At 35.5% G+C, this 24211-nt stretch overlaps 3 protein-coding genes across 3 annotated transcripts; 1 reads left to right on the top strand and 2 right to left on the bottom strand.

Annotated features, from left to right (window-relative positions):
- Positions 1-259: 259 nt before the first annotated feature.
- Positions 260-11306, bottom strand: LOC140056193 (deoxynucleoside triphosphate triphosphohydrolase SAMHD1-like). The gene is made up of 14 exons (XM_072101491.1): positions 11148-11306; positions 9846-9912; positions 9638-9707; positions 9140-9300; positions 6646-6761; positions 6390-6460; positions 5767-5901; positions 5472-5687; positions 5034-5125; positions 4110-4362; positions 3707-3784; positions 3473-3577; positions 2747-2881; positions 260-2394 (listed from the first exon to the last, which is right to left on the bottom strand). The coding sequence occupies exons 1-14, from the start codon at positions 11281-11283 to the stop codon at positions 2293-2295; spliced, it is 1737 nt and encodes a 578-aa protein (XP_071957592.1). The 5' UTR covers positions 11284-11306; the 3' UTR covers positions 260-2292.
- Positions 1054-1686, top strand: LOC140057731 (uncharacterized). Its single transcript, XM_072103451.1, has one exon. The coding sequence runs from the start codon at positions 1054-1056 to the stop codon at positions 1684-1686; it is 633 nt and encodes a 210-aa protein (XP_071959552.1).
- A 4263-nt stretch (positions 11307-15569) lies between the features above and the next one.
- Positions 15570-24156, bottom strand: LOC140057526 (deoxynucleoside triphosphate triphosphohydrolase SAMHD1-like). The gene is made up of 15 exons (XM_072103223.1): positions 23918-24156; positions 23381-23447; positions 23125-23206; positions 22774-22934; positions 21639-21754; positions 21389-21459; positions 20956-21093; positions 20630-20848; positions 20082-20173; positions 19629-19688; positions 18941-19136; positions 18268-18354; positions 17841-17945; positions 17590-17727; positions 15570-17051 (listed from the first exon to the last, which is right to left on the bottom strand). The coding sequence occupies exons 1-15, from the start codon at positions 24048-24050 to the stop codon at positions 16959-16961; spliced, it is 1758 nt and encodes a 585-aa protein (XP_071959324.1). The 5' UTR covers positions 24051-24156; the 3' UTR covers positions 15570-16958.
- Positions 24157-24211: the final 55 nt, after the last annotated feature.

Here is a 24211-nt window from a genome sequence, read left to right as displayed (position 1 = left end):
TCCACGCGTCTTTTATAGGTTTCCTACTCCATGCATAGCGCCCTCTACAATATAATGATTCTCGTCTCTCGTACAGTAATTGTTTTACGAACGCTATCCAATTTTTTTTACAGTTTACGTAAAAAGAAAATCGAGAAAACTATCGATAAATAAAGTTTTGCATTAGCATGCTAATAATTGACTCGATACAGAATGTTTAAAAGCCAATAAATAACACACGAATAGAAAAATAATTTATTATATTTTATTCATTAGGCCTAATAAAACTTGACATATTTTACACACAGCCACTTCGCAAAAGTATAGGTATCAGTTTCCCAGACAGGATATCGAACATAAATTTATACAGAAGGACAGGAACAAAACCAATTTCGTTAGAAATAGTCGATGCAAGATGGAGACTATTGGGTCCACCATGTACACCAGCTAACACAGCAATAAGCTATTATTCAGCAACACTACCAATATAACATTTCGAGGAAGACTGAGAACCACACTACTAATAACTTTCAGCAACGACTTTATAAGCAGAACACAAATATCGAGTATCCCGAACAATTAAAAACCAAGAAAGACATCAAACAACTAGCCAATGAAAGATCCGATTGGAAGAAACTGGTAAAAGAGATATACTGAGCAGCCCAAGCAGAAATGTCGGCAGACTTTTCAGCGGAGAGGCAGTAATCATCATCATCATCATCATTCATTAATACGATTGTTATTTAATATGAAAATATACAAAACAATAAACATCTATTAGATAAAAATAATAGCCGCAAACGTCATAATAAATAATTTATTTATACTGTGTAATAGTAGTAATAATAGTATAGTATAATGTGGAGTGCCCCAGGGAACCAAATTAGGGCCTATACTTTTCACGGTGATGGTAAATGGCCTATTAGAGCACGTTCCTGAGAGATGGAAGTTCGTGGACGATTTGACGATTGGTGAAATTAATCGTGTACCTCGAGGTGGTGATACTACTTTGGTTAGTCATTCTCTTCAGAGTTATCTAGATGCACTTTGCAGACCTGGTGTGATGAGAATGACATGCAACCTAACCCTGCTAAATGCAATGTAATGCATGTTCATTTTATGAGGAATGAACCTAATTATGTACCGTTAACAATTGGAGACAATGTTCTAGAAGAGAAGTCTGTTGTTAAGTTACTGGGTGTCTTATTACAAAAGAACATGAAATGGGATTATCAAGTTAATGAAATGATATCCAAGTCCTCTCGTCGTTTGTTTATGTTATATATTTTAAAACGATATGGTGCACCTCGGGATGATCTTGTCTTTACCTATATAACGTACATCAGGCCCTTACTGGAGTATGCTAGTCCTCTATGGCATTCAGCAATCACTAAACAGCAATGCACCCAGTTGGAATTTGTTAAAAAAAGAGCCTTTAAGATCATCATCGGATATAACAACTACACGGGGTACCAAGACACTTTAGAAATCTTGAATATAACATCTTTACAAGACAGACGGTTAGGTGTACTTGCCAAATTTGGAAGCAGTCTGGTGACATCTGGGCGTTTCACTTCGTGGATACCCGAGAACATCAAGCCCGAGAGGACTTTACGTTCCTTCAACAAGTACTGTGTACCTAGATGTAGAACTAACCGTTATGGGAATTCAACTCTTCCTAGTGCAATAAGAATTTTAAATAAATAATAATACAGTAATTGTATTGATCCTTGGAAGTAATGACATTTTTTAATTTAAATTTTAAGTGGACTTTTTAAATAATGAATAATGAATAATTTTAAACTTGTATATATTTCTGAATTTCTATTAATTAGATCTAATAATAATCATTAATTTTAAATTTGTGCATATTATATTTTTGTATGATGTTTTAATTGGTTTTGTTTTTATGTCAATTTTAGTATAGGCCTATTGTTTTATATCTTTATCTCGGTTTTTTTGTTGTTCCTTTTGTAAACTCATAAGATTTTCAACTTTTGTTGCATTTTGAGTGTTATACCTAATAAATAAAAAAAAAATAAATAAAAATAAAATTAACATACGATACTACTAAAAATATAGAGGCATAAATAGAGGCGGATACACGGGAAATGATACGTTCCAATTCTATATTCCCCCTCTCATTCTTGTAAGGATTGTTTAATACATTACGAAATATTCCAAAAAAATGTTTAAAAAACTGAATCCTTTAATGTGCAACTCATCACAATTAGAGGATGACGTCAGAATCATATGGTGGACACCACCAGGAACTTGACAACCCCTGTACATCCGAAATGTCTAAAGACATTTTTATTCATTCATAAGTCTCTTTTTGACCGTAGATACCTGCTCTGGACGATCTGCAATTTGATTTGTCTTGTACGGAGTAAGGTCCGGTTCCACATTTCCTTCCTACAGTAAATATACAAAAGGATAATTCCATGAGGAAGAAATATGATCAATGTTGTAAGATATAGGCCTAATGATGATATATCACATGCACGCCTAACACAATGTTGATAATAAGACAAAATGAACATGCCTATAAAGGTCTACAATACACACATACCAAACGCACACAGGGGCGGATCTCTGGTTATAAGGAACTCTTCTTCACACACAAGTATGCCTACTAGCCTCGTTACAACTCCCAGTATTGTTATGAATAGCCTAAAGAAAACACATCACCTCTTCAACAGAAACCATTTGCCTAAACGCATATACACAAAAACCGTGAAATTAAACTGTAGCCCTTAGGCCCTACCATGTATTTCCATCCTCTTCCTTCACACCATCGTTTAAAGCAAGTAGCTGCATCCTGAATGCTTTTTTCGTCATATAGTTTACAGTACAACCGTATTTGCTGTTCTGAAACTTTCTCTGGTAACATACCTGATACCTGTTATGAAGAGCGTACAAAAGATGAACGTATGTGAATATAGTTTCACACTAGGGAAATGCTTCCCGAAACATGTATATTATGTAGGTTTACAACCGTCGTTCAACAAAGATGAGATTCAAACTTGTTTTGTTTATTAACTGGTAGTTTGTTTAAAAAACATACAAAGGCCGTCTAAAGCTCTGTCCACACTATCAAACTTTATGTGACAAAAAAATGTGATGTGCCCATGGACATGATGATGTCATATCACCACCATATTTAGGCATATCACTACCATGTGTGAACATAACACTTTTTTTTGTCAAACTAGTTTGACAGTGTAGACAGAGCTTAAGTCAAGGTTTAAAATTTATATATTCTTGAGGGAAGATGATTATTTATGAGAATTCAAATCTCAAACGGTGTGTTAATATCTAGCCTCGTTTTCACCATAAACTATTATATAAGACACATACATTCATTCCAACCTCAATTTATTATTTTTTCCCCCGTATTTTTTTAGTGTATGCCTACGTCACCAACGCTAGGTAAGGTCTCAGAGGTTCATTTTTGTTCTTTAAGAAAAAAATAAAGTATAGTTTTACACACCTCATGTTTGCGAATCTTAAATGCTTTATCAGGATTGTGTTTCGTATAAAATCCAACGGATTCGATAGGATCCTCACTGTCCATCCCATAATTATAATCAATCAGCTAATGAAATAAAACATACCTAATCTTAGAATATTGACCAATCAAATTATTCTTAATATCATCAAAGCTATTATAGTATAGCTGCTAAACCAATTGTCGACAATAAGATTGAACCAAATGTGAACTTACATGAAACTCCAAGTTTTCTGGCTTCAGATTATTCGTGTTACATTCTAAAAGCTCTTTTTTATATTCCGGAATAGATTCCTTTATAAAAGTAAAATCAAATGCATTATTTAATAATCATTCAAAACTTTTTCTCAAAAAAACGATCCGTGGTGGTTGCTACAATCCAGAAAACTGGATTAGCCCTTTAACCTTGGTTCTCACTACAGAGACGCAACACAAGGACGTAACGTAACGTAAGTTAGTTGACCAATGACAGGCGATGGATTATTCAAACTGACGCTTGTCATTGGGCAACACGCTTGCGTTGCGTTTACATCCTAGCGTTACGTCCCAGTGGGAACAAAGCTTTATAGCTACGTGGACACTGAAACGTTTCTTGAAGATGTTTCTTGTGTGTTCTTACCTGAAGCAATTTGTTTTCTTTTGGGTTAGTTTGACCAACACATTTATACAGGTTCCTCGTTAGGATGTCCCGGATGATTTTGCGAGCAGGAAACAGGTTCTCGTCTGATGTATTCAATATGTCGTACATGACATTATCTGTCATTTTTGTATAGGCTGTCATATCCTCAATAGCTTCCGACATTGTAAAGTCCTTTTCATCTGTTCCTTTAAACAATAGGTATTTGTTTGCCTTCACCAACGCATCAACAATCCTACGTATACCACAAACAAAACATGGCATTTCTCAGTCATCCGATGTGTATCTAACATACCTTGGCTTGTATTTAACTTAAGCGTGGTTCCCACTAGCGACGCAACACAAGGACGTAACGCAACGCAAGTAAATTGACCAATCACAAGCGATGGCTTATTCCCTTGTGATTGGTAACTGTCTATAACTTCGCTTGTCATTGGTTAAAACGCTTGCGTTGCGTTTACGTCCTTGCGTTAAGTTCTAGTGGGAACCAAGCTTTACTTGCAATAGCCTACGGTATTCAGTTAAATATTATACTAGTGACAACTGGACGTACGTGGCATTATAAAAAGCTTTCAGAGGCCGGGGGACACTCACCTTATACGCCCTTTCATGCCTGGTATGTTAACCATGTCTATTCATTAATTTTTATTCAAACATTATTTACAATATTGGGAAAACTTACTGGAAAAATAAAATCATAGAATTTGAGTATGAAATTCTAAACTCGGAATGAAAATATTGTTTTCAGTAATGATCATTGTTTTCCGACTTCAAGCACTGTTACAGCATGGAGGAAATATTTCCTTGGTTACAGTAGACCTTTTTAATGCCTGTAATGGAACAATTCAAACTACAATGAAAAGAAATGTATACAATAGGACTATAAAAGCATATAGCCGGCCTTACATCACTTCAATGACTTTTGTAACTTTATGTTGACAGGCACGTCTATGAAGGTTATTTCTTGTATGAAACATATCATATAAATTTCCAACTTCCTACAAATAATAAAAACAAAATGTTAATTTTACGTTGCACCACGTTGTCTTATCACTTTACAAGAAGGATGAATGACCAATTCTTTACATGAAATTTCAATGTAAGTTTCTAATAATAGGAAAAAGTAGGCCTATAAATAGGCATAACGTCAAACGACTTTCTTCGTTCGACTGTGTCCATCTTATTATTAAGTGACATTATTTGCGGGAAAGAATAAAGTATGGATAGACAATGTATGATGCTGAGAAACGAATCAAGGAATGTTAGTTGCAAGTAGGGCCTACGGTTGCAAACGGTTATTATACTGGTCGTGTAGAGATTGTTTGGAAGGGTGTAATAATCTACCTTGTCTCGTGTACATATCTGATACTGGTCATTCACTTTTATGACTTTAGTAAACTTCATGAAACGACTGTAATCAAAACTGTTTTTGATACCAAGCATGAGACAATCACGTTCGAAATAGTCGCTTTTATCCACGTCGATTCCATTCACTTTGTTCGCAACAATCTCGTATAGAAATGTTTTCTTCGGTCGCCCTTCATATTCTTTCTTCTTGATCTACCGTATGAATATTTGAAAAATTAATTGCAGTCACAAATTTGTCTCTGTTATGTTGCTGTTTTCAAAGTCTACTCACCTTCTCCTTGTCCATATAGATCTGCTCTTTGATGAAAATCCTATCTTTCTCATTCAGGTTATGTAATTCAAACTTTTCTACCAAATTGTTTTCTTTCACGAGATGATCAAACATCTTTATGGACGCTTGTTCATGCTGTTGAATAAAAATGATATATTGGGAGAATGGGCATAAAAAACGTATTGCCGAGATTGCGCTGTGTAGTCGTCATACGCCATTTCATACCGTAATCAACATAACTGACAGAATATATAAGATGGATGGAAGATCAATTATAATTTTTTATACAGATTGTTATTCCAAAATAATTAACTAATTTCGATTTCATTATAGAAGTAGTGCAATAATGTATATATTTTATAAGACCCGTTAAGATCGGATAATATGATTTAAATAGAAATTGTAGCTTTGTTTTTTATTATATATATTTTTTTTCTTTTTCGTATTCTTATTTAATAATGTTATATCATGGGTTGGGTCAAACTTAAAGTCTTTCTGACTTATATGACTCTCCCCCCACATGATTACTTCATTGCATTTAGTACACTGTTTGTATGTTATATTATTGTGGAAATAAATTGAATTGAATTGAATAACAACAATTGTAAAATGCTTTAACTTACTTTCCACTCGGAATTTGGAAGAACACGAGGTATAAACATCGCATCAAACATGTGTGAAAATGGACCATGGCCTATAAAAAATATTGTAGGCCTATGGGTAATATTCGGGCTTCGTAATCATAGCAAACGGGGGGAGAGGAGGAGAAAGTGGGGGAGAGAGAAGGGGTGGGGTAGGGAGAGAAAAATATTGTTGCCATTTTATTATTATCAGCCGTTTCTGAGGCTATACTATAGGATGCATCGTCAAACATAATACCTAAATCATGACAGAGCCCTGCTATCTCTACACACAGAATATCTTCAGCGGTAATGTTCAATTCTGGTTGCCTATCTTTCAGAATTCTCGCTTGTTTTCCCGCAAGATATGACACTCTGTAAACCAAAAACCAGGATTATGTTATCTGTTAATAAATTGTCTTACTATACATGGTATACTATAGGCTATACATGCCCTAAATATGCTTAATAACAAATACAACTTTTTATTAATCATTATTATTTTGTTGAAGATTTGAGATATGGCATTCGGCATAGCTGGACTAATTATCGCAACTTTGGTGGATAAGTATCTAACTTACCCGGGTAAATCACTAAACCCGCGTATCCGGATATTCACCCCCTGGACATTTACCCCCGGAAAACTACCCTCCGGACAACCACCACCTGGACCACTACCTCCTTAGGACAACTACCCCTTTAGGACAACTACCCCCCGGACAAATACCCCCCGGACAACTACCCCCTTAGGACAACAACCCCCTTAGGACAACTACCCCCTGGACAACTACCCCCGGACAATTACCCCTAGTAACAATTACCCCCGGACAATTACCCCCCCCCCGGGTAATTACCCCGCGGACAACTACCTCTGACACAATACTCCCCGTAGGACAACTACTTCCTGGACAATACTCCGAGGGCAAATAATCTTTTAGGACAACTACCTCCGTAGGACAACTAACCCCTGGACAACTACCCCCCGGACAATTACCCCCTAGGGACAATTACCCCCTAGGAACAATTACCCCTGACAATTACCCCCGGAGAATTACCCCCCCCCCGGGTAATTACCCCGCGGATAACTACCTCTGACACAATACTCCCCCGTAGGACAACTACCTCCTACCTGGACAATACTCCGAGGGCAAATAATCTTTTAGGACAACTACCTCCGTAGGACAACTAACCCCTGGACAACTACCACCCAGAAAACTATCCCTTTAGAACAACTACCCCCCGGACGGACAACTACCACCCAGACCATTCAACAACCTGACTCTGCAACAGTGTATAATAGGAATTAATAACTATATTTTAATTCGTTACTTTGACGAATTACTATTCATTATTGTAAACAAAAGTAAAAGATTGAACATAAATATAGCCTGGTATAAACTGAAGATTGTCACACATGATCATAGGATAGTCGAACGTATTATATAGTACTCCCTGTATTTACTGTAAAGACTGGGTTCGCTAATAATAATAATAATTTTTGCGTCAGGACAATGCTTCGATAACCACTGGTCTTAAAAGAATTAATTTTTGTCTCAAATTTGTCATATATGTATTTTTGTACACTTGAAGAATAATATCACTTTTGATATTTGACCTCAAAGTTCACTCACCGAATAAACGGCGATCTTTTTTAAATAAATTCCCCTCAACTAAACGGTGACCATGTCACTCCCATGAAACATCATATGGAATAATCGGGGGTCTATTTCCATTAGATTATACCCCCTCCCATCGAATAAACAACTTTCTTCCAATAAATGTCCACCTAAAAACCATCTAAACAATAAACAGCCAAGGCCGTTTTTTCAATAAATACGGTACTTTAAATCTAGCACATCTAGGGTCTAGCGTGCTGTTAAACAGAATAATCGGTTAAAAACGGGTGTTTCAAACTAGAGACCCGAGACCAGAGACCAGAGACCCGAGACCCAATACGAAAAGGGAGACCCACGTACGAAAAGGGAGACCCCACTATACGAAAAGGGAGACCCCACTATACGACGAAAAGGGAGACCCTAATATACGAAAAGGGAGACCTAAATATACAAAAAGGGAGACCCAATTATACGAAAAGGGAGACCCAAATATACAAAATGGGAGACCCAAATATACGAAAAAGGAGACCCACTATAAGAAAAGGGAGACCCCACTATAAGAAAAGGGAGACCCCACTATACGAAAAGAGAGACCACACTATACGAAAAGGGAGACCCTAATATACGAAAAGGGAGACCCAAATATAGGTCTCCCTTTTCATATTGGGTCTCGTGTCAGGTCTCTGGTCTCGGGTCTCTAGTTTCGAAACACCCGTTAAAAACAGATGATTTCATTTTTACAGAAACCGGTCCTATATATTTGTCTACTTTTGGATTGGGGGGCGGGGGGGGGAAGTTGACCGGGGGTTAGTTGACCGGGGGGTAGTTGACCGGGGGTAGTTGACCGGGGGTTAGTTATCCTAAGGGGGTAGTTGTCCTAAAGGGGTGGTTGTCCGGGGGGTAGTTGTTTGGGGGGTTGTTATCCTAAGGGGGTAGTTGTCCTAAGGGGGTAGTTGTCCGGGGGGTAGTTGTCCGGGGGTAGATGTCCTAAGGGGGTAGTTGTCCGGGTGGTAAACATCCGGGGGGTAACTGTCTAGGGGGTAGGTGTCCTAGAACCCTAAACCCGAACGCGCCTAATTTTTCTCAAGAGCATGAATTGGTGGAATTTATCAACGGATATAACATTGAATACCATACCCAAGAGAGTGTTCAAATCGGTTATGGGAAGCTCCGGGATAGACGTAATAACAGCCGCCCATCTGTTTGATTTGTCGGAGGCGCTGGAACTGCACAGTGTCTATGATGCTAATACATAATGGGTGCATCTCAATGTGGCCATGGATAGGATCATTGAATATCTGAAAACATGAAAATAAATATGCCAACTGTCAAGTCAAGTGATAACAAAATAGGAATGCCCTATTGTTCAAATTGTGATGGTACACCAATTAAGTTGTTATATTAGGCCTATAGTTTCTGGCACCGGAATACACTGAACACTTATTATAGACATTACTGGAGCCGAATGCTTAAAACAAAAAAAAACAACAAACTCTATAACAACCACCACCGTCTTTCTGTGACGTAAAAATGGCTGATCCAATCAGAACTCAAGGGATTCGCGCGGAAAACAGGTCTTATGGCTATAATCGTATCGGCCTGAGATTTTTTTAAAGTAGGCCTAGTTTTTCTTACTTTGTAACTGATATCTCTACTTTTTAACTCATGACAAATTTCTTGCAATTTGAGTCGCTGACCGGTTGTCCTATAATATAAATATAATAGTCCGATGATTTTAGATCTCCATTTTCATGATTTTTTTCAATGGGTTGAACATTGTAAACTAAATACCAGTAGGCATAATTCAAAATAAAACACAAAACCACAATTTTAAATAACTTACACGAGTCCGATTTCTTTCAATTGTTCTTCAGTTAAACCAAGTAACTTTTTTCCATCAATTTTGTTTGCTATTAAATAATTAAATAAATGAGATAATTAATAATTTACTCTTGCTCATAGCATTTCTTATCATATTATATGGACACGAGATTACCAACAGATATATTAATTTGGAGTTATTTCAAGTTATATCATTTATCTATAAGGAACTTTGTTTTACTTGTTATTTCCGGTTATTATAGGCTCATGTCTACTTAGGTATAGCAGGGAGTTGTCTAATAACAACTCCGGGAACTCCCTGGGTATAGAAAACAAATTTATTTCCGGATTTCCAATGATTTTGGCATACCGGGATTCTTGTTTGCATTTTATAACGGATTTAATAGTTTTCAAGCAGCCAGTAGGCCTAATAATTCAAGACATCGCATACCATACTATTATATTAAAAACTTACCAGCATTAGAAAGACGTACGGTACTATAGATTTTCAGCCAATCACAATTCGATACGTTGCATGCCGACGAAAAACCTACTAGTGTGGGTTTTTCCGATTTCTAGTGATTTTTGCTTCCCTGGATTCTTGTTTGTATTACAAAGATGTAACTATTTTCAGCCAATCACAATTCAAGACGTCGCATACCAAAGAAAAACTTACTAGTGTGGGATTTTCCGATTCCAGTGATTTTTGCTTACCTGGATTCTTGTTTGCATTACAAAGATGTAACTAGGCCTATTTTTAGCCAATCACAATTCAAGACGTCGCATACCAAAGAAAAACTTACTAGTGTGGTTTTTTTTTCAATTTCAATTGAATTTGGCTTGCCTTGTTAGCATTAAAAACGATTTATAATTTCCAAAAGTCACAGTTCAATACGTCGCATACCAAAGAAAAACTTACTAGTGTGGGTTTTTCCATTTTCTCGGTTAGTGCGTGACGTTTATTTTTGTATCAAAAATCTAAGCAAATCTTCCTTTGTTTGTGATAGGAAGGAGATTTTTCTGCCCAAAATCATAAGGATATCCAACACATAATAGAAACAGTTTTGGGAGAGAATGCAATAATTGCCGGTGCGTGGAAAGATCAAATGCCACCCGCCTCTCCGTAGGCCTACTGTAGTTATAGTTTGTTCCAAACATGATTTTTATACTTAACTAATTATTTATTAAGAAATATATTATAAAACAAACAAACCTATAAATTATAAATTAAATAATTATTATTGTCCATTATTGTTCAACTTTCTTTTATGTCAAAAAAAATGTGAAAAAGGACTGTCAAAAACATAGGTTTCTTAATACTTACTTTTCAAGCACTCTGCTTCATCTTCCAATCCTTTCTTTGACAAATAGGTATAGACGTTGTCGACAGTCCATTCCTTGTAGTTATACGGCAAATCAGATTCAGAAGCGGTCTTTGACCGTTTTGCTGGTGGAGACATTTTTAAACACAGCTTCTGTTGGTCTCTTTACTTTTGAGAATGATTGTATTCGTCGTTTTATTTCCTCTCGAAAGTTCAGCATGTTATCCGAAACCAATCGGAATATATACCCTCACGGAAATGACGAAATCTCAGATCGGTTAGTTTGAATAGTTCCCATTATGGAATCTGTATAAAGATGTAGATGATTCATATTAAATGTCTTTCTTCCGGATACTAATAATTGATCAATTTTATGCAAATCGTAGAATGTATTTCAAAATTATTGATTTAGTTTCGGTTAAATACATTTGAATAGGCCTATACTGGATTTGTTGTCATCATTTGTTGTTGTTGTCCTTTAACAGTTCTTTTTGGAATTCAAAATTGGCTGTTTCGGCAATTTTCTGAAGATATCAGTTAACCCAGTTGCACTTCAGTGCCCGACGAATTTTGAGAAGCATTACGGAGGAGATCTATCAGGTTTAAGTTTGACAAGTCTTTAACAGCGCTGCGCTTATAAACTCAAATACCAGGGTAGAATATTCGCTTTAGAGAAAAATAACGACCTCTGTCGGACCGAAAACTCGAAGAAACGTCACCGTTAAAATTACGCGTGCAAAAATTGAGTGTATGCTTCTATGCATATGACCTGTGTGTACTGTATATTGTTTAATTGAATATAGACAAATGGGTCATGTAACATCAAATGAGTTATAAGAGTTATTTGTGTTTGTTAAATCATAATAAAAATGTTACTTTCGCCCTTACATCCCATATCATGATGTTGTATTGTAGATCTACGAGCAATAGAAAAATCAATAAAAGAAAAACATGGATACTGTCTGTGTTTATAGTATTTAATAACACTTAGCCTTTAGACTTTCTAATTCAAATTTACAACCCAAGTTTCACCGTATATTAATTGTATTATTACATTTTTTGGAATGACCCAAAACTACAGTACATAAAGAATAATACATGTACTATGTCATAGTAACAAAAAACTTTAAATGTGCACATCTAAAAATAACTAGAAAAAGTGACAAACCCGAATTGTGTTCAGGAGGCTTCAACTAGGCAAAAGATATATATTAATGGCTAATGACTATAACATAATTATTTATAGAATTGTGGTTAGTTTGAACAGTTATGTTTTATTATTGAATTTACTTATAAATTGAAAAATGTAAACATTTTATATTCGCCATACAAATTCTTAATTTTTTTTAAAGAATATAGTACGGTATCAATATAAACATTTCATTAATTCATTATTTTTTTATCCAAAGCATAAAAGACATTTGTGACCTCTTTTGTGGATGTTGGCCATCATACTTCAATGTATTCTTCAGTGTTGGGTAACCTCGAATTTCAAAGGCGCCACTCGTTTCGGCCCGCGACAAGCGTTTAAATCCGGCAGCTCTGGCAATCTTTTCAAAAGGATCAGAAACCAAAGTTATGTTGTTGTCTCCATAGATCAAGTACGCATTCTGAGCAGAGTTGTCAGGTTTTGATCGAAATTGTTCTCACGAATAAATTCACTTACAAACTTGAACAGCAGTATAACATTCGCTTCTGAGACATGTCTTGCCACGTCAGCTGTCGCGGTTTCGTTGATATCATATTGAATGTACTCCAATGTTTCGATCGAACCAGCTTCTTCTTCGGTCAGTTGGTTCTCAATGGCTTTCCATGATGTCTCCCATTCACGGTGTTTAACAATAGCCGTTGCTTTAAGAACGAATTTTCGCCGTGAGTTGTCTTGCATGTACTTACAAAATCCGAGTATATTAGTTCCCGGACCTCCTCCAATGGAACAAACATTTAGCTCTAACGGTTGTTCGTTTGGTTGATGCCAATCAGCAGTTTCTGAAGAAAATTTGCAATTTTCAAGTCCAAATTGGACCGAAAAACATATAGCTGAAAAATATTTATACATATATGCCGCTTGATTTTTGGTATCCTTAAAATCAATTGTGTTTACACGATCATAATTAGTGTATCCTACAGATATTTGTTCTATGTGCCGTTCCATTACACCATCGCTCTCTCCCGGCCCCCCTTTAAAAGCACATGAGCATCACGAGCAATTAAGCCAATAGTTTTACTGCGACTAGGCCTACTCATTTTATAACAATATCGTGCGTTTCTAGGCCTAGATTGTGTAGGTTTGTCATGATAATAACAAGAAATATTATATTTGTAACAACCATCGGTCACTTGTTCACCAATAAAATGTGAGTTTAATTTTGTTTCCGCCAATCACATTGTTGCGATTTCTTTAAGCTAATCTCAGCTTGCTGATCCAAATTCCAGATCGGTGATATTTTATAAAAGAATTATATAAATAATATTTACCAATCACACTTCAATTCAATACGTGGCATACCAAGAAGAACAAATTAGTAGTGTGGGTTTTTTCATTTCCCAGATTGGTTACGTTTCTTTCTTGTCAATCACAATACAATCTAAAGGCAGCACTATTATTTGCGAGAATAATATGTGGATATTTGTTGCGTATAACAGTTTGCCCGAACTAACCAAAACAAACTTTATAAAAACTCATTCATTGCCTCTGGCAAAAACAACAGTTAAAAACAAGGGACCACCTCTCTGCAAATTCAATAAACTAACTTTACAATTCGTCCAGTCAATCCCTTGTAAAAAAAAACAAAACAAAAATCACTAGCAGCTATGGCATATTACAAGCTCAAGTCGTCGCTAGAACACAAAACTATGTCTATACTGTGAGTGAGTGGCCAAGCGGTTAAGACAGTGGAACCGTAATTACGTAGCCATAACATCGGCAGGGGTTCGAGGGTCACTCACTCCATGGTTCTGGTGGTAGAACGAGTCTTCTCGGATAAGGACTATAAACCGTAGGTCCAGTGTACACATCTAGCTCGTGTGCACTTTAAAGAACCTAGTACATCTTTCGAGACGAGTAGGGGGTTACCCCGGTGTATTAGTACATCATAGCCACTGATCACCAACTGGGCCCTCTGAGAGACCAGTCTTTGACTGAAGAGGTTACCCAGTATAAATATATATTTCAATCAATCTATACTACGTGAAATGCCGCTTGTTTGACGCATACATAGCAAGTATTTTCCTATATAACAGTGGACTCTGGGTACTAAACAAAGAATTACAAGAGAGTATAGATATATATCACAGGAAAATGTTGCGAAAGATGATAAATATTAAATTAACAGAAAGAGTGTGTAACATGAAAATATACAAGAAAAAAAACCAAGAAGAATGGAGTAAAAGCATTAAATGAAGGAGACTAAAATTGTATGGACACATAATTATATTACCGGATGATACCCCAATCAAACAATGAAGGAAACTAACAGGAAAGTTGGAAGACCAAGCAATAACTGGATGAACTAAATAAAGAAAGACTTAAAAGGACATGTAGAAACTAACACAATAACAAACCATCCTGCCATAAACATACAACATTGGAAACAAATTGTGGAAAGCGTAATGTCGGAAGACGGAAAACGTTAAGAAGAAGAAATCCCTTGTACAGTCTAAATAAATGTATACTAATACTGTACCAGGGAAGAGTTAAATTATTGTAATTTAACTCTTCCCTGCTAATACTTACTTTTCGAGCACCCATCCTGCTTCATGCCAATCTGTTCAATGGCTACATGTCCTCTCTTTTTATACATCGACGGACGGCATATCATAAGAGGTGCTTTAATTGTTTTGATAGCAAAGATGTACCTTCGATGGCATTTGTCAGTCTTCTATCGATGGCATTGGTCAGTCTTCTCTCGATGGCATTGGTCAGTCTTCTCTCGATGACATTGGTCAGTTTTCTCTCGACTCGACAATCGAATAAACTATGGTATAAGTAGGTAGTATCTGGGAATAGTATGAAAAAAACTGAAAAGGTGAAAAAAAACTGAAAAGGTAAAAAACAAAATACTGTAATACCATTTGGGGCTACAATTCTCGCATCAAAACATTAACAGGAAACAATAAGGAAACGATACGGTTATCCATCCATATAAGTTGTTTATTTTATGTTCATAAATTGAAATGGAAAATAAACTGAAACTGAAACTGAAACTGAAATTACATTTTTTACTTCCCGTCGTTTTGAACTTTGACGTAATAAAGATACATTTTATCTTTAAGACTATTATGAATATGCCTACAGTGTTATTGTATAGTGGGAAATAATACCTATATTGATTTTGTGTTTAGGCAGCGTGGTGGTAAAATTGTAAATGTGGAACTAACCCCATGACCAACGCCCCCCCCCCCCCCCCTGTGGCTGACCTAAGAACACTTTGTAAAATAGAGCTGCTATGACCACAGAAATAGCACTTTACATGATTTATTGAAATATGAAACAAAATAGGCCTATATAAAACACATCAGAACCCTGATATCGCGTTTTTTAACAGCCTTATCGCACAATTAGGTGTTTGATAACTGAACTCTTTTGTTTAATGTGTTTGAAATCTTATGCTGTATATAACAAAATAGTCCATACACGTTTTCATGCATAAGAATAGACATTTACTATTAAATAACAATACATCTTTCACAATAAAATATATTAGCTTATCAAAATTCTACTTTATAACAATCCATAAAAGGAATGAAATAACAAATAAAAACGATAATTTACCAAGAAAACTTGTATTAAAATATATAGTATAAAATAAAATCTTATCACCCACATACATTGCCAATATGGTAATGATAATACTAATTATTAATACTAACTACTTGTGATCATCGCACTATACTTCCTATATATAAAATTTCATGAGAGCATGCAGTGAATAACATATCTGTGCAGCGATTTGCATATAGCACCATACATGCACCTTACACCCAAACTGCTCACATTGAACATAGGTGGTATAATATATGTGTAGGTGGTATTGTCACTTATACATGGAGACAACTCATTTCCACCATGCTTGATATAACAAAACATGACACATGCACCCTACACCCAAACAAATTCATGTATGTGTGTATATATATTTATACAGCAGCTGCGACTTAACATAAACAGGTGATGCTATAACATAAACGAGACCAATCAAAATTCAGTATTATTTATCATATATAAAAATGGAATGCTTATTGTGTTCCCCATACAAAAACATTTGTAAATTTCTACTTTAATCATGAAAATACATGATTATGGAAATTCGAAAAAGAAAAGCACACATATTACCAATTTGGAAAACCTTTAAAATATTAATTCACCTTAAATATTTTTTCCAACCAGATACCAACAATTGGTACATTTGTTTTATTAAAATTATTTGACAACACTTTTTAAAAAATAGTTAATCACCCATGATTACAACTTTAAGTTTTTTAGAAAAAAAATGTTAAAAACGAGACTTGATAAAAACAAAGTACAAATAAAAGTTTGGAGATTATTGCAAATAACATGCACCACAACATTGCTACATGCACAGTGATACAGCAGAAAACAAAGGGAAAATGTAAAGCTGTCTACACTATCAAACTTTATGTGACAACAAAAATGTGATGCACCCATATAATATGGGTACATCACTACCATATTTGGGCATATCACTACCATATTTGGGCATATCACTACCATATTTGGGCACATTACACTTTTTTGTCAAACTAGTTTGATAGTGTAGACAGAGACACACAGACCAGGCCTGAATTTTTTCCTACAGAAAAAGTCTGGTTCTGCTCCGGCCTTGTTTTTCTTCTGGTTGGTTTGGTTTTTTGAATGGCGTAATCTCCGGATCTCCTTTTCCAACCTGAAAAATAAACAAAAAACATTCATAAATAATCATAAAACTAAATTTATCTGAATATATTTGTGAATACTCATCCAATTCCCAGTGCTGTATCTAAACATACTATCTATTTCCAAAGTATCATAGCAATATTTGGTAAAACTCTGTCTACACTATCAAACTTTATGCGACAAAAAAATGTGATGTGCCCATATATGACATGATGATGTCATATCACTACCATATTTGGGCATATCACTACCATATTTGGGCACATCACACTTTTTATATCAAACTAGTTTGATAGTGTAGACAGGAGCAGCTTTATACAGTATCTCATTTGTATCACATGTGGTGCCTGTATCATGTAAGGTTAGGTTAAGGGTTAGGTTACTACTAGATACATGTGAAACACATGTGATGTTGTATTACCTAATATTCCTGTGAAATGTCAGTACCGATAATCGGCCGGAATACTGAAGAACAATTTGAACAGGACTTAGGATAGTTGGTGAATATTGTATGTTATGATAAAAAGTAATTACTAATAACACACTACCTTTGGTTTGTACTGCTTACTATCACACCACTGTACAAAGCAGCTTACTGCATTTTGTAGGCTTTCGTCGTCGTCTCGTAATTTACAATATACTCGGATTTGTTGCTCAGAAAATTTCTCCGGTAGCATGTGGGACACCTGAAAAGGAATTAAAATACGTCCAATATAACACGATTTCTGGAGTGTTTTTTCAGTTGGCGCTGATAGAGTAAATTTCCACATTAAAGTTTTAAAAATATATTTTACAGTACCTCACTTTTGCGGACCATGGTCGCCTGCTCAGGATCATGTTTGGAATAAAATCTGACAAAGTCAATCGGATTGTCACTTCCCATTCCATAATTCAAGTCAACCACCTATAAAAATAATAATAAATATTGCGTATTATAAAAAAGTTTCTTTAGTAACCTGCTGGGGTTACCCCGCTGTACTAGGCATTCTCAGCCCCAATCGTTTTGGACAGACGTTTTGGTGGCAGCTGTACAACACAAAGTGACCTTTTAAAGTTAGAAATTGTTGTATGCGATGTGATCCATGCAATTCAGCTCAGAACCCTGTCACAGGTTATTCTCCACATTCACTGACCATAAGTATTCCAATGTCAGAAAACTCAAGTCTGAAAAACGCACATATGTGGACACACTCCTAGTAATTTTTTTCCTGGATTAAATAACTTACATGTATGATTAGGTCAGAATTATTCAGCTGTTTCGTTCCGTCTTGCTGAAACCCTAATATCTCATTCATCATCTTCGGAATATGTGCCTTAAAGAAAACCAAAATAATTGTCTTCATTTTAAATGTATGTATTCTCATTTTTTATTATCATTTTTATTATACAGCCTTTGTTCATTGTATTTATATCCATTCTCTATTTGTATGTTAACCCTCCTGTTACTGAAAATTGCTGCTGGTTTGGGCTTCAAATTAAATTAAATTTTTTTTTTGTTGGCCTGCGTCAGTCTTAATAGACTATGCATATGACGTCTGTCGCGAACGACAGTGTCATTTTAGTCTTGCATTCATCTGAATGATGACTAAGCCAGGACTGTTTAGAGCACCTTGATTGGTCCTAATATTGATCAAGGGCTTCTCTAGTCTAGTGACTGTCTTCACCAGAGGAAAGGCAATGTCTGAGGCAGATACTAGATGTTGGGGCTGCCATAAGAGTCAGCAGTGCTGATTTCAAATGCCTAACGGGACCCCAGCTCCATATATTATACGTCATATTACCCGATGGTCTTCCATCCAAGCTCTAACGAAGGCCCAACGTTGCTTAACTTCGGTGACCTGACGAGAACCGGTGTTTCAACGTGGTCAGCATGTGGCTTGAAAACAAATTACAACTTACCCGTGGTATTGGGTCATTGTCCTTAGGGCTAGTTTGACCAATACATCTATACAGCTTCCTGGACATTACATTGGCTATGATATTGCGAGCAGGAAACAGCTTCTCATCAGACGTATTTAAGATTTCGTATAATATATTATCGGTCATCTTCACGTAGGCTGCCATGTCATGGATTGCTTCCGACATTTTAAGCTTCCTGAAATGTTTAAGTAACTATTAAGCTCAATCAAACTTTACGTGACAAAAAGGTGCCCATATATGGACATGATGATGTCATATCACTACCATATTTAATTAAGCATCTCACTACCATATTTAAGCATATCACTACCATATTTGGGCACATCACACTTTTTTTGTCGAAATAGTTTGAGGATTAGTATTACTATTAAAGAACACTCAAGAACACACTGTCCACACAATACACTAGCTTTCACACCCAGTCACCACAACACTCTGTCCACACAACAATCCTCTGTCCACACCACTATACTCTGTCCAAACAACAACACTCTGTCCACACGACAACACTCTTATCTGTCTACACACCAATACTCTGTCTATACACCAATACTCTGTCTACACAACAATACTCTGTCCACACGACAATACTCTTATCTGTCCACACAACAATACTCTGTCCACACGACAATCTCACCAACACATTATCATAAAAAGGTTCTTTTACCTTTTATTTGTTCCCGTTATAAGTAGATGGTCATTGGCAAGAACTAACGCCTCGACAATCCTAAATTGAAAAAAAAAATTGTTGAATTTTAAAAATGTTATTACTGTATGTTCATCAACTTAAATTTCCACTACATTTTAACCAAAATCAAAGAAGGTTTTTTTTTCCATTAGAATATACAGTAGTATAACCAATATTTTTATTCTAAAAATAGCATATATACTTACGACTTGAAAGAACACAATGTGTTTGCAATATCCATACAGTCAGGGGAAAAATGGCAAAATTGTTCCCACTTTCTAGCATTTTTATCAGGAAATCTATAATGTTTTGACTACTCTTGTAACACGACCACAGTGCTGATTTTGCCATTTTTCCTCTAACTGCATATGGAAATGTACAAGATTATTAACCTTGTATAAACAAAAATGATTGTGTTGTATGTATGCTTACATGGTTTCAATGATCTTGTTTACTTTGTGCTGATAGGCACGTCTGTGAAGGCTATTCCTGGTGTGGAACATATCGTACAAATTACCTACTTCCTGAAGAACAATAGAAATGTAATTTATGCACGGTTTATTGCTTATTTTTTATTCAATTTTCTGCCATATACTGTACAATACAAAGAAGACAAAACAAATGTAAAAGGCAAGGAAAGACCTTTGCTAGTTGGTCAACTCAGAACAGGGTTGTTGACCAACCTACAAAATTTAAAATAATCATATTAAAATGGTTTGAATAAAACTATTGCTATGATGAAAAACTGAATTATGTATTGAATGGCTGTTTTGTTTATATTTTTTTTAAATTTATTTTTTATTTTAACCTGGATCTATTTTTTTATAACAATACTTTGTGTTACAATGTTATACGGCCTTGTGGAAGAACACCTTTTTGGTGAACGAGTTTTTTCGGTTGCAAAAATTATTATGTCCTGTACATCTGATACCATACAATTGTAAAACTTGTACAATAAAATAAATTGTTGAAAATCTTACTTTGTCTCGTGTGCATATTTGATACTCTCCATCAACTTCCATGACTTTAGCGAACTTCATGAATCGATTGTAATCAAAGCTGTTTGCTATCCCTAGCATGTGGCAATCGCGTGCGAAGTAGTCCCACTTATCTACGTCTATGCCATTGCGTTTATTAGCAACTATCTCGTACAAGAATTTCTTTTTTTCAGGTCGCCCTTTATACTTCTTATTCTTGTCCTGGGAACCAAACAGACAATAAAAGTTTTAGGATTTAAAAAAATATTGTCTACAGAAGAAACTCATTTCTCATATTTTCGAAATTCTAACTTCAAATCAAAACTTACCTCCTTTTCTAACGGCCCATATATTTGCTCCTTGATGAACGTGATATCCGTGTCATCCAATTCATACTCACGAAACTTCTCCTTTAAATTGTTTTCACGGAGAAGATAATCAAACATATCTACAGACGCCTTCTCGTGCTGAAAAATTATCCAAAAAATCATAGAAAACACTGGTTGCTTTTGGAAGGAATAAACAATAACGTTTAAAGATCTGTCTACACTATCAAACTAGTTTGACAAAAACAGTGTCCTAATATGGTAGTGATATGCCCAAATATGGTAGTGATATGACATCATCATATCCATATTATTGAGTCGCCTCTTTCATAGGTTAAGTGTGGCTCATTATTTTTAGAATTGGGTTGTAGTGAGACCAGATTCTTTCTTTCTGGAGTTATACAACTTTAGGTATTCTAGTATTAATTTTTCTTACTTTCCAAGTAGATTCTGGATCAACAAGAGGTATAAATATTCCATCAAACATGTGCGAGAACGGACCGTGACCTACAAAAAAAAAATAATGTTAAGCTGTTAAATAATGTAAAATTTTAAGAGACATTACCTAGCATTATTGCAAACAAGATCCTTACGGGGACCGAGGTCACTAATGTCATTGTTTGCAAAACGAATACAAATAAATATTCTTCTTCTCTTCAACAACTCTGTATTGAATAAACACATACCTAAATCATGACAAAGCCCAGCAATCTCTACACACAGGATATCTTTATGTGTAATATCCAGATCCGGTTGTCTCTGTTGCAACGTTCTTGCCAACTTACCAGCAAGATGCGACACACTGTAACAAAAAGAATCTATGCTTGACTACGATACTAAAACTTTCAAAGGCCAGGTGCAGGCAAAAAATGTATATTGGCCATACACTTCTAATAATATCAATCTATAGTTTCCCCTGTTCCATAAGTGTGGAGATTTTTCTTCTGTTATTTTTATTTAAAATAAGCTGTGTGAACATGGTATTACAAGCCTATAGAATGTACAGTGTGAACATAGTATTACAACCCATAGAATGTACAGTGTGAACATAGTATTACAACCCATAGAATGTACAGTGTGAACATAGTATGACAACCCATAGAATGTACAGTGTGAACATAGTATTACAACCCATAGAATGTACAGTGTGAACATAGTATATCAACCCATAGAATGTACAGTGTGAACATAGTATATCAACCCATAGAATGTACAGTGTGAACATAGTATTACAACCCTATAATAGTACAACCTTGTACAGTGTGAACATAGTATTACAACCCTATAATAGTACAACCTTGTACAGTGTGAACATAGTATTACAACCCATAGAATGTATAGTGTGAACATAGTATTACAACCCATAGAATGTACAGTGTGAACATAGTATTACAACCCTATAATAGTACAACCTTGTACAGTGTGAACATAGTATTACAACCCATAGAATGTATAGTGTGAACATAGTATTACAACCCATAGAATGTACAGTGTGAACAAAGTATTACAACCCATAGAATGTACAGTGTGAACATAGTATTACAACCCATAGAATGTACAGTGTGAACATAGTATTACAACCCTATAATAGTACAACCTTGTACAGTGTGAACAAAGTATTACAACCCATAGAATACACCATGTGAACATAGTATAACAACCCATAGTATGGGTTGTTATACTATAGAATGTACAATGTGAACAGGTTGCAACTTATTAGTTCCTACCCTCTGTAGAATGCACCATGTGAACATAGTATTACAACTTAGAAGTCCACACCCTATAGATACAATGTGAATATTACACTTTAAAAGTCCCTACCCTATAGAGTGCTCAAAACGGTTATGCGAGGCACCAGGAAAGACATAATAACAACAGCCTAGCTGTTTGATCTGCCTCAGTCTCTGAAATTGTACCGTGTCCATTATGTTAATACATAGAGGGTGCACCTCAATATGGCCATGTATAGGATCATTAAAAATCTGAAGAAAAAAAAAAAGATCTTGTGAAAATTTCAATCGAGTTTTAAAATTTAAAGTACCTCAAGTCTAAGATATTTACTATTTAATTAAATTATGATGATTGCTTAATAAAATGGGTTTAGAAATAATCTAAATTAAGTACAATTCTGGTCATTTTGGTTTGGTTTCATCATGGTTTGACCATTCTTACCTTATAGTTGTGATTTGTCATAAGAACAGAGTGTTTTAACTCATTTAAAATCTTCTGAAGTTGAAGACGTTTGCCCAATTTCCTGAAACAGTACACAAGAGTGAATACAATGACTGCTGACAATAGATCATACAGATTTCACATGACACCACTTCAGAAGAGGGGAAATGTGATGGGTGTAGATAACAAAATTTATACTCACGAATAATATAATAATTAACATTTAATACAGTTGAAAAATCCCAAGTTTACTTACGTTATGCCAATTACTTTAAGACGGTCATCATTTAAATCGTGAAAAATATCTCCCGATATGGCTTCACCTAAATAATAAAATATGCTTGATTTTATTTATTAAAATTGACAAAAAAAATGTTTTTGTAAGGTTTGTTGTTGGTTCTAGGCCTAGGCCCTAGGCCTACCCGGATCATCCTCCTACCCTACCTAGCTAGGCCAATTTTAGGAGTTGGATGAGTTATTTCATGGAGTAAAGAATAATAATACAGTAATATTCTTTACTCCATGGTTATTTTGCACTTTTTACTGGTAGTAGACAAACTATTCAAAGATGAATTATGCCTAGACCTAACTCTAATTTAAATAATATATAGGCCTAGGCTAGCCTAGTATTACTATTAGTACTTAGTAAGGTAGGTCTACGACGCGTAGAGTGTACACTGTGAGTAAATATAATAATTGGGCTAGCCTACTATTACTAACTAGGCCTAGGCTAGGCCTAGGCGGATCTAGCTATTAACTAAAAGACTAGAGGGCTAACAATTCTGCAAATTACGTTTTAAACAATTTGCAACGTCAACTAATCCTTTTGATAACAAGTAAGAATGGACTTCATCGACAGTCCAATTTTGGTAATTATCTTTAGATGGAATACTAGAGGATCTTGCTCGTTTTCTTGGAGGTGCCATTTTGACACACAATTGAATTGCCGCTTTTCTCTCGCACAACAACAAAAACACACACGCTGTGCGTCGCTGATCGACTGAAAATGAATTGGATTTTTAAATTTTGTGTATGAAATCGTCGATGCGTACGACGTCGTGTGGTCAAATCACTCAAGCGTGACAAA

Source organism: Antedon mediterranea, chromosome 8 (genome assembly GCF_964355755.1).
Source record: "Antedon mediterranea chromosome 8, ecAntMedi1.1, whole genome shotgun sequence".
In the NCBI taxonomy this organism is placed as follows: domain Eukaryota; kingdom Metazoa; phylum Echinodermata; class Crinoidea; order Comatulida; family Antedonidae; genus Antedon; species Antedon mediterranea.
This window is presented reverse-complemented; position numbering and strand designations above follow the sequence as displayed.

Excerpts from the sequence above, each read along its gene's own strand:
- LOC140057731 (XM_072103451.1), top strand. The coding sequence starts at position 1,054 with ATGCAACCTAACCCTGCTAAATGCAATGTAATGCATGTTCATTTTATG.
- LOC140056193 (XM_072101491.1), bottom strand. The coding sequence starts at position 11,283 with ATGTCTCCACCAGCAAAACGGTCAAAGACCGCTTCTGAATCTGATTTG. Across the intron at positions 5,902-6,389 it reads TTCCAAATTCCGAGTGGAAA|CATGAACAAGCGTCCATAAA; the intron begins GTAAGTTAAAGC and ends TTTATTCAACAG. Across the intron at positions 2,882-3,472 it reads TTAAGATTCGCAAACATGAG|GTATCAGGTATGTTACCAGA; the intron begins GTGTGTAAAACT and ends TCTTCATAACAG.
- LOC140057526 (XM_072103223.1), bottom strand. The coding sequence starts at position 24,050 with ATGGCACCTCCAAGAAAACGAGCAAGATCCTCTAGTATTCCATCTAAA. Across the intron at positions 23,207-23,380 it reads CTTAAAGTAATTGGCATAAC|GAAATTGGGCAAACGTCTTC; the intron begins GTAAGTAAACTT and ends GTACTGTTTCAG. Across the intron at positions 20,849-20,955 it reads ATGGGCCGTTAGAAAAGGAG|GACAAGAATAAGAAGTATAA; the intron begins GTAAGTTTTGAT and ends TTTGGTTCCCAG.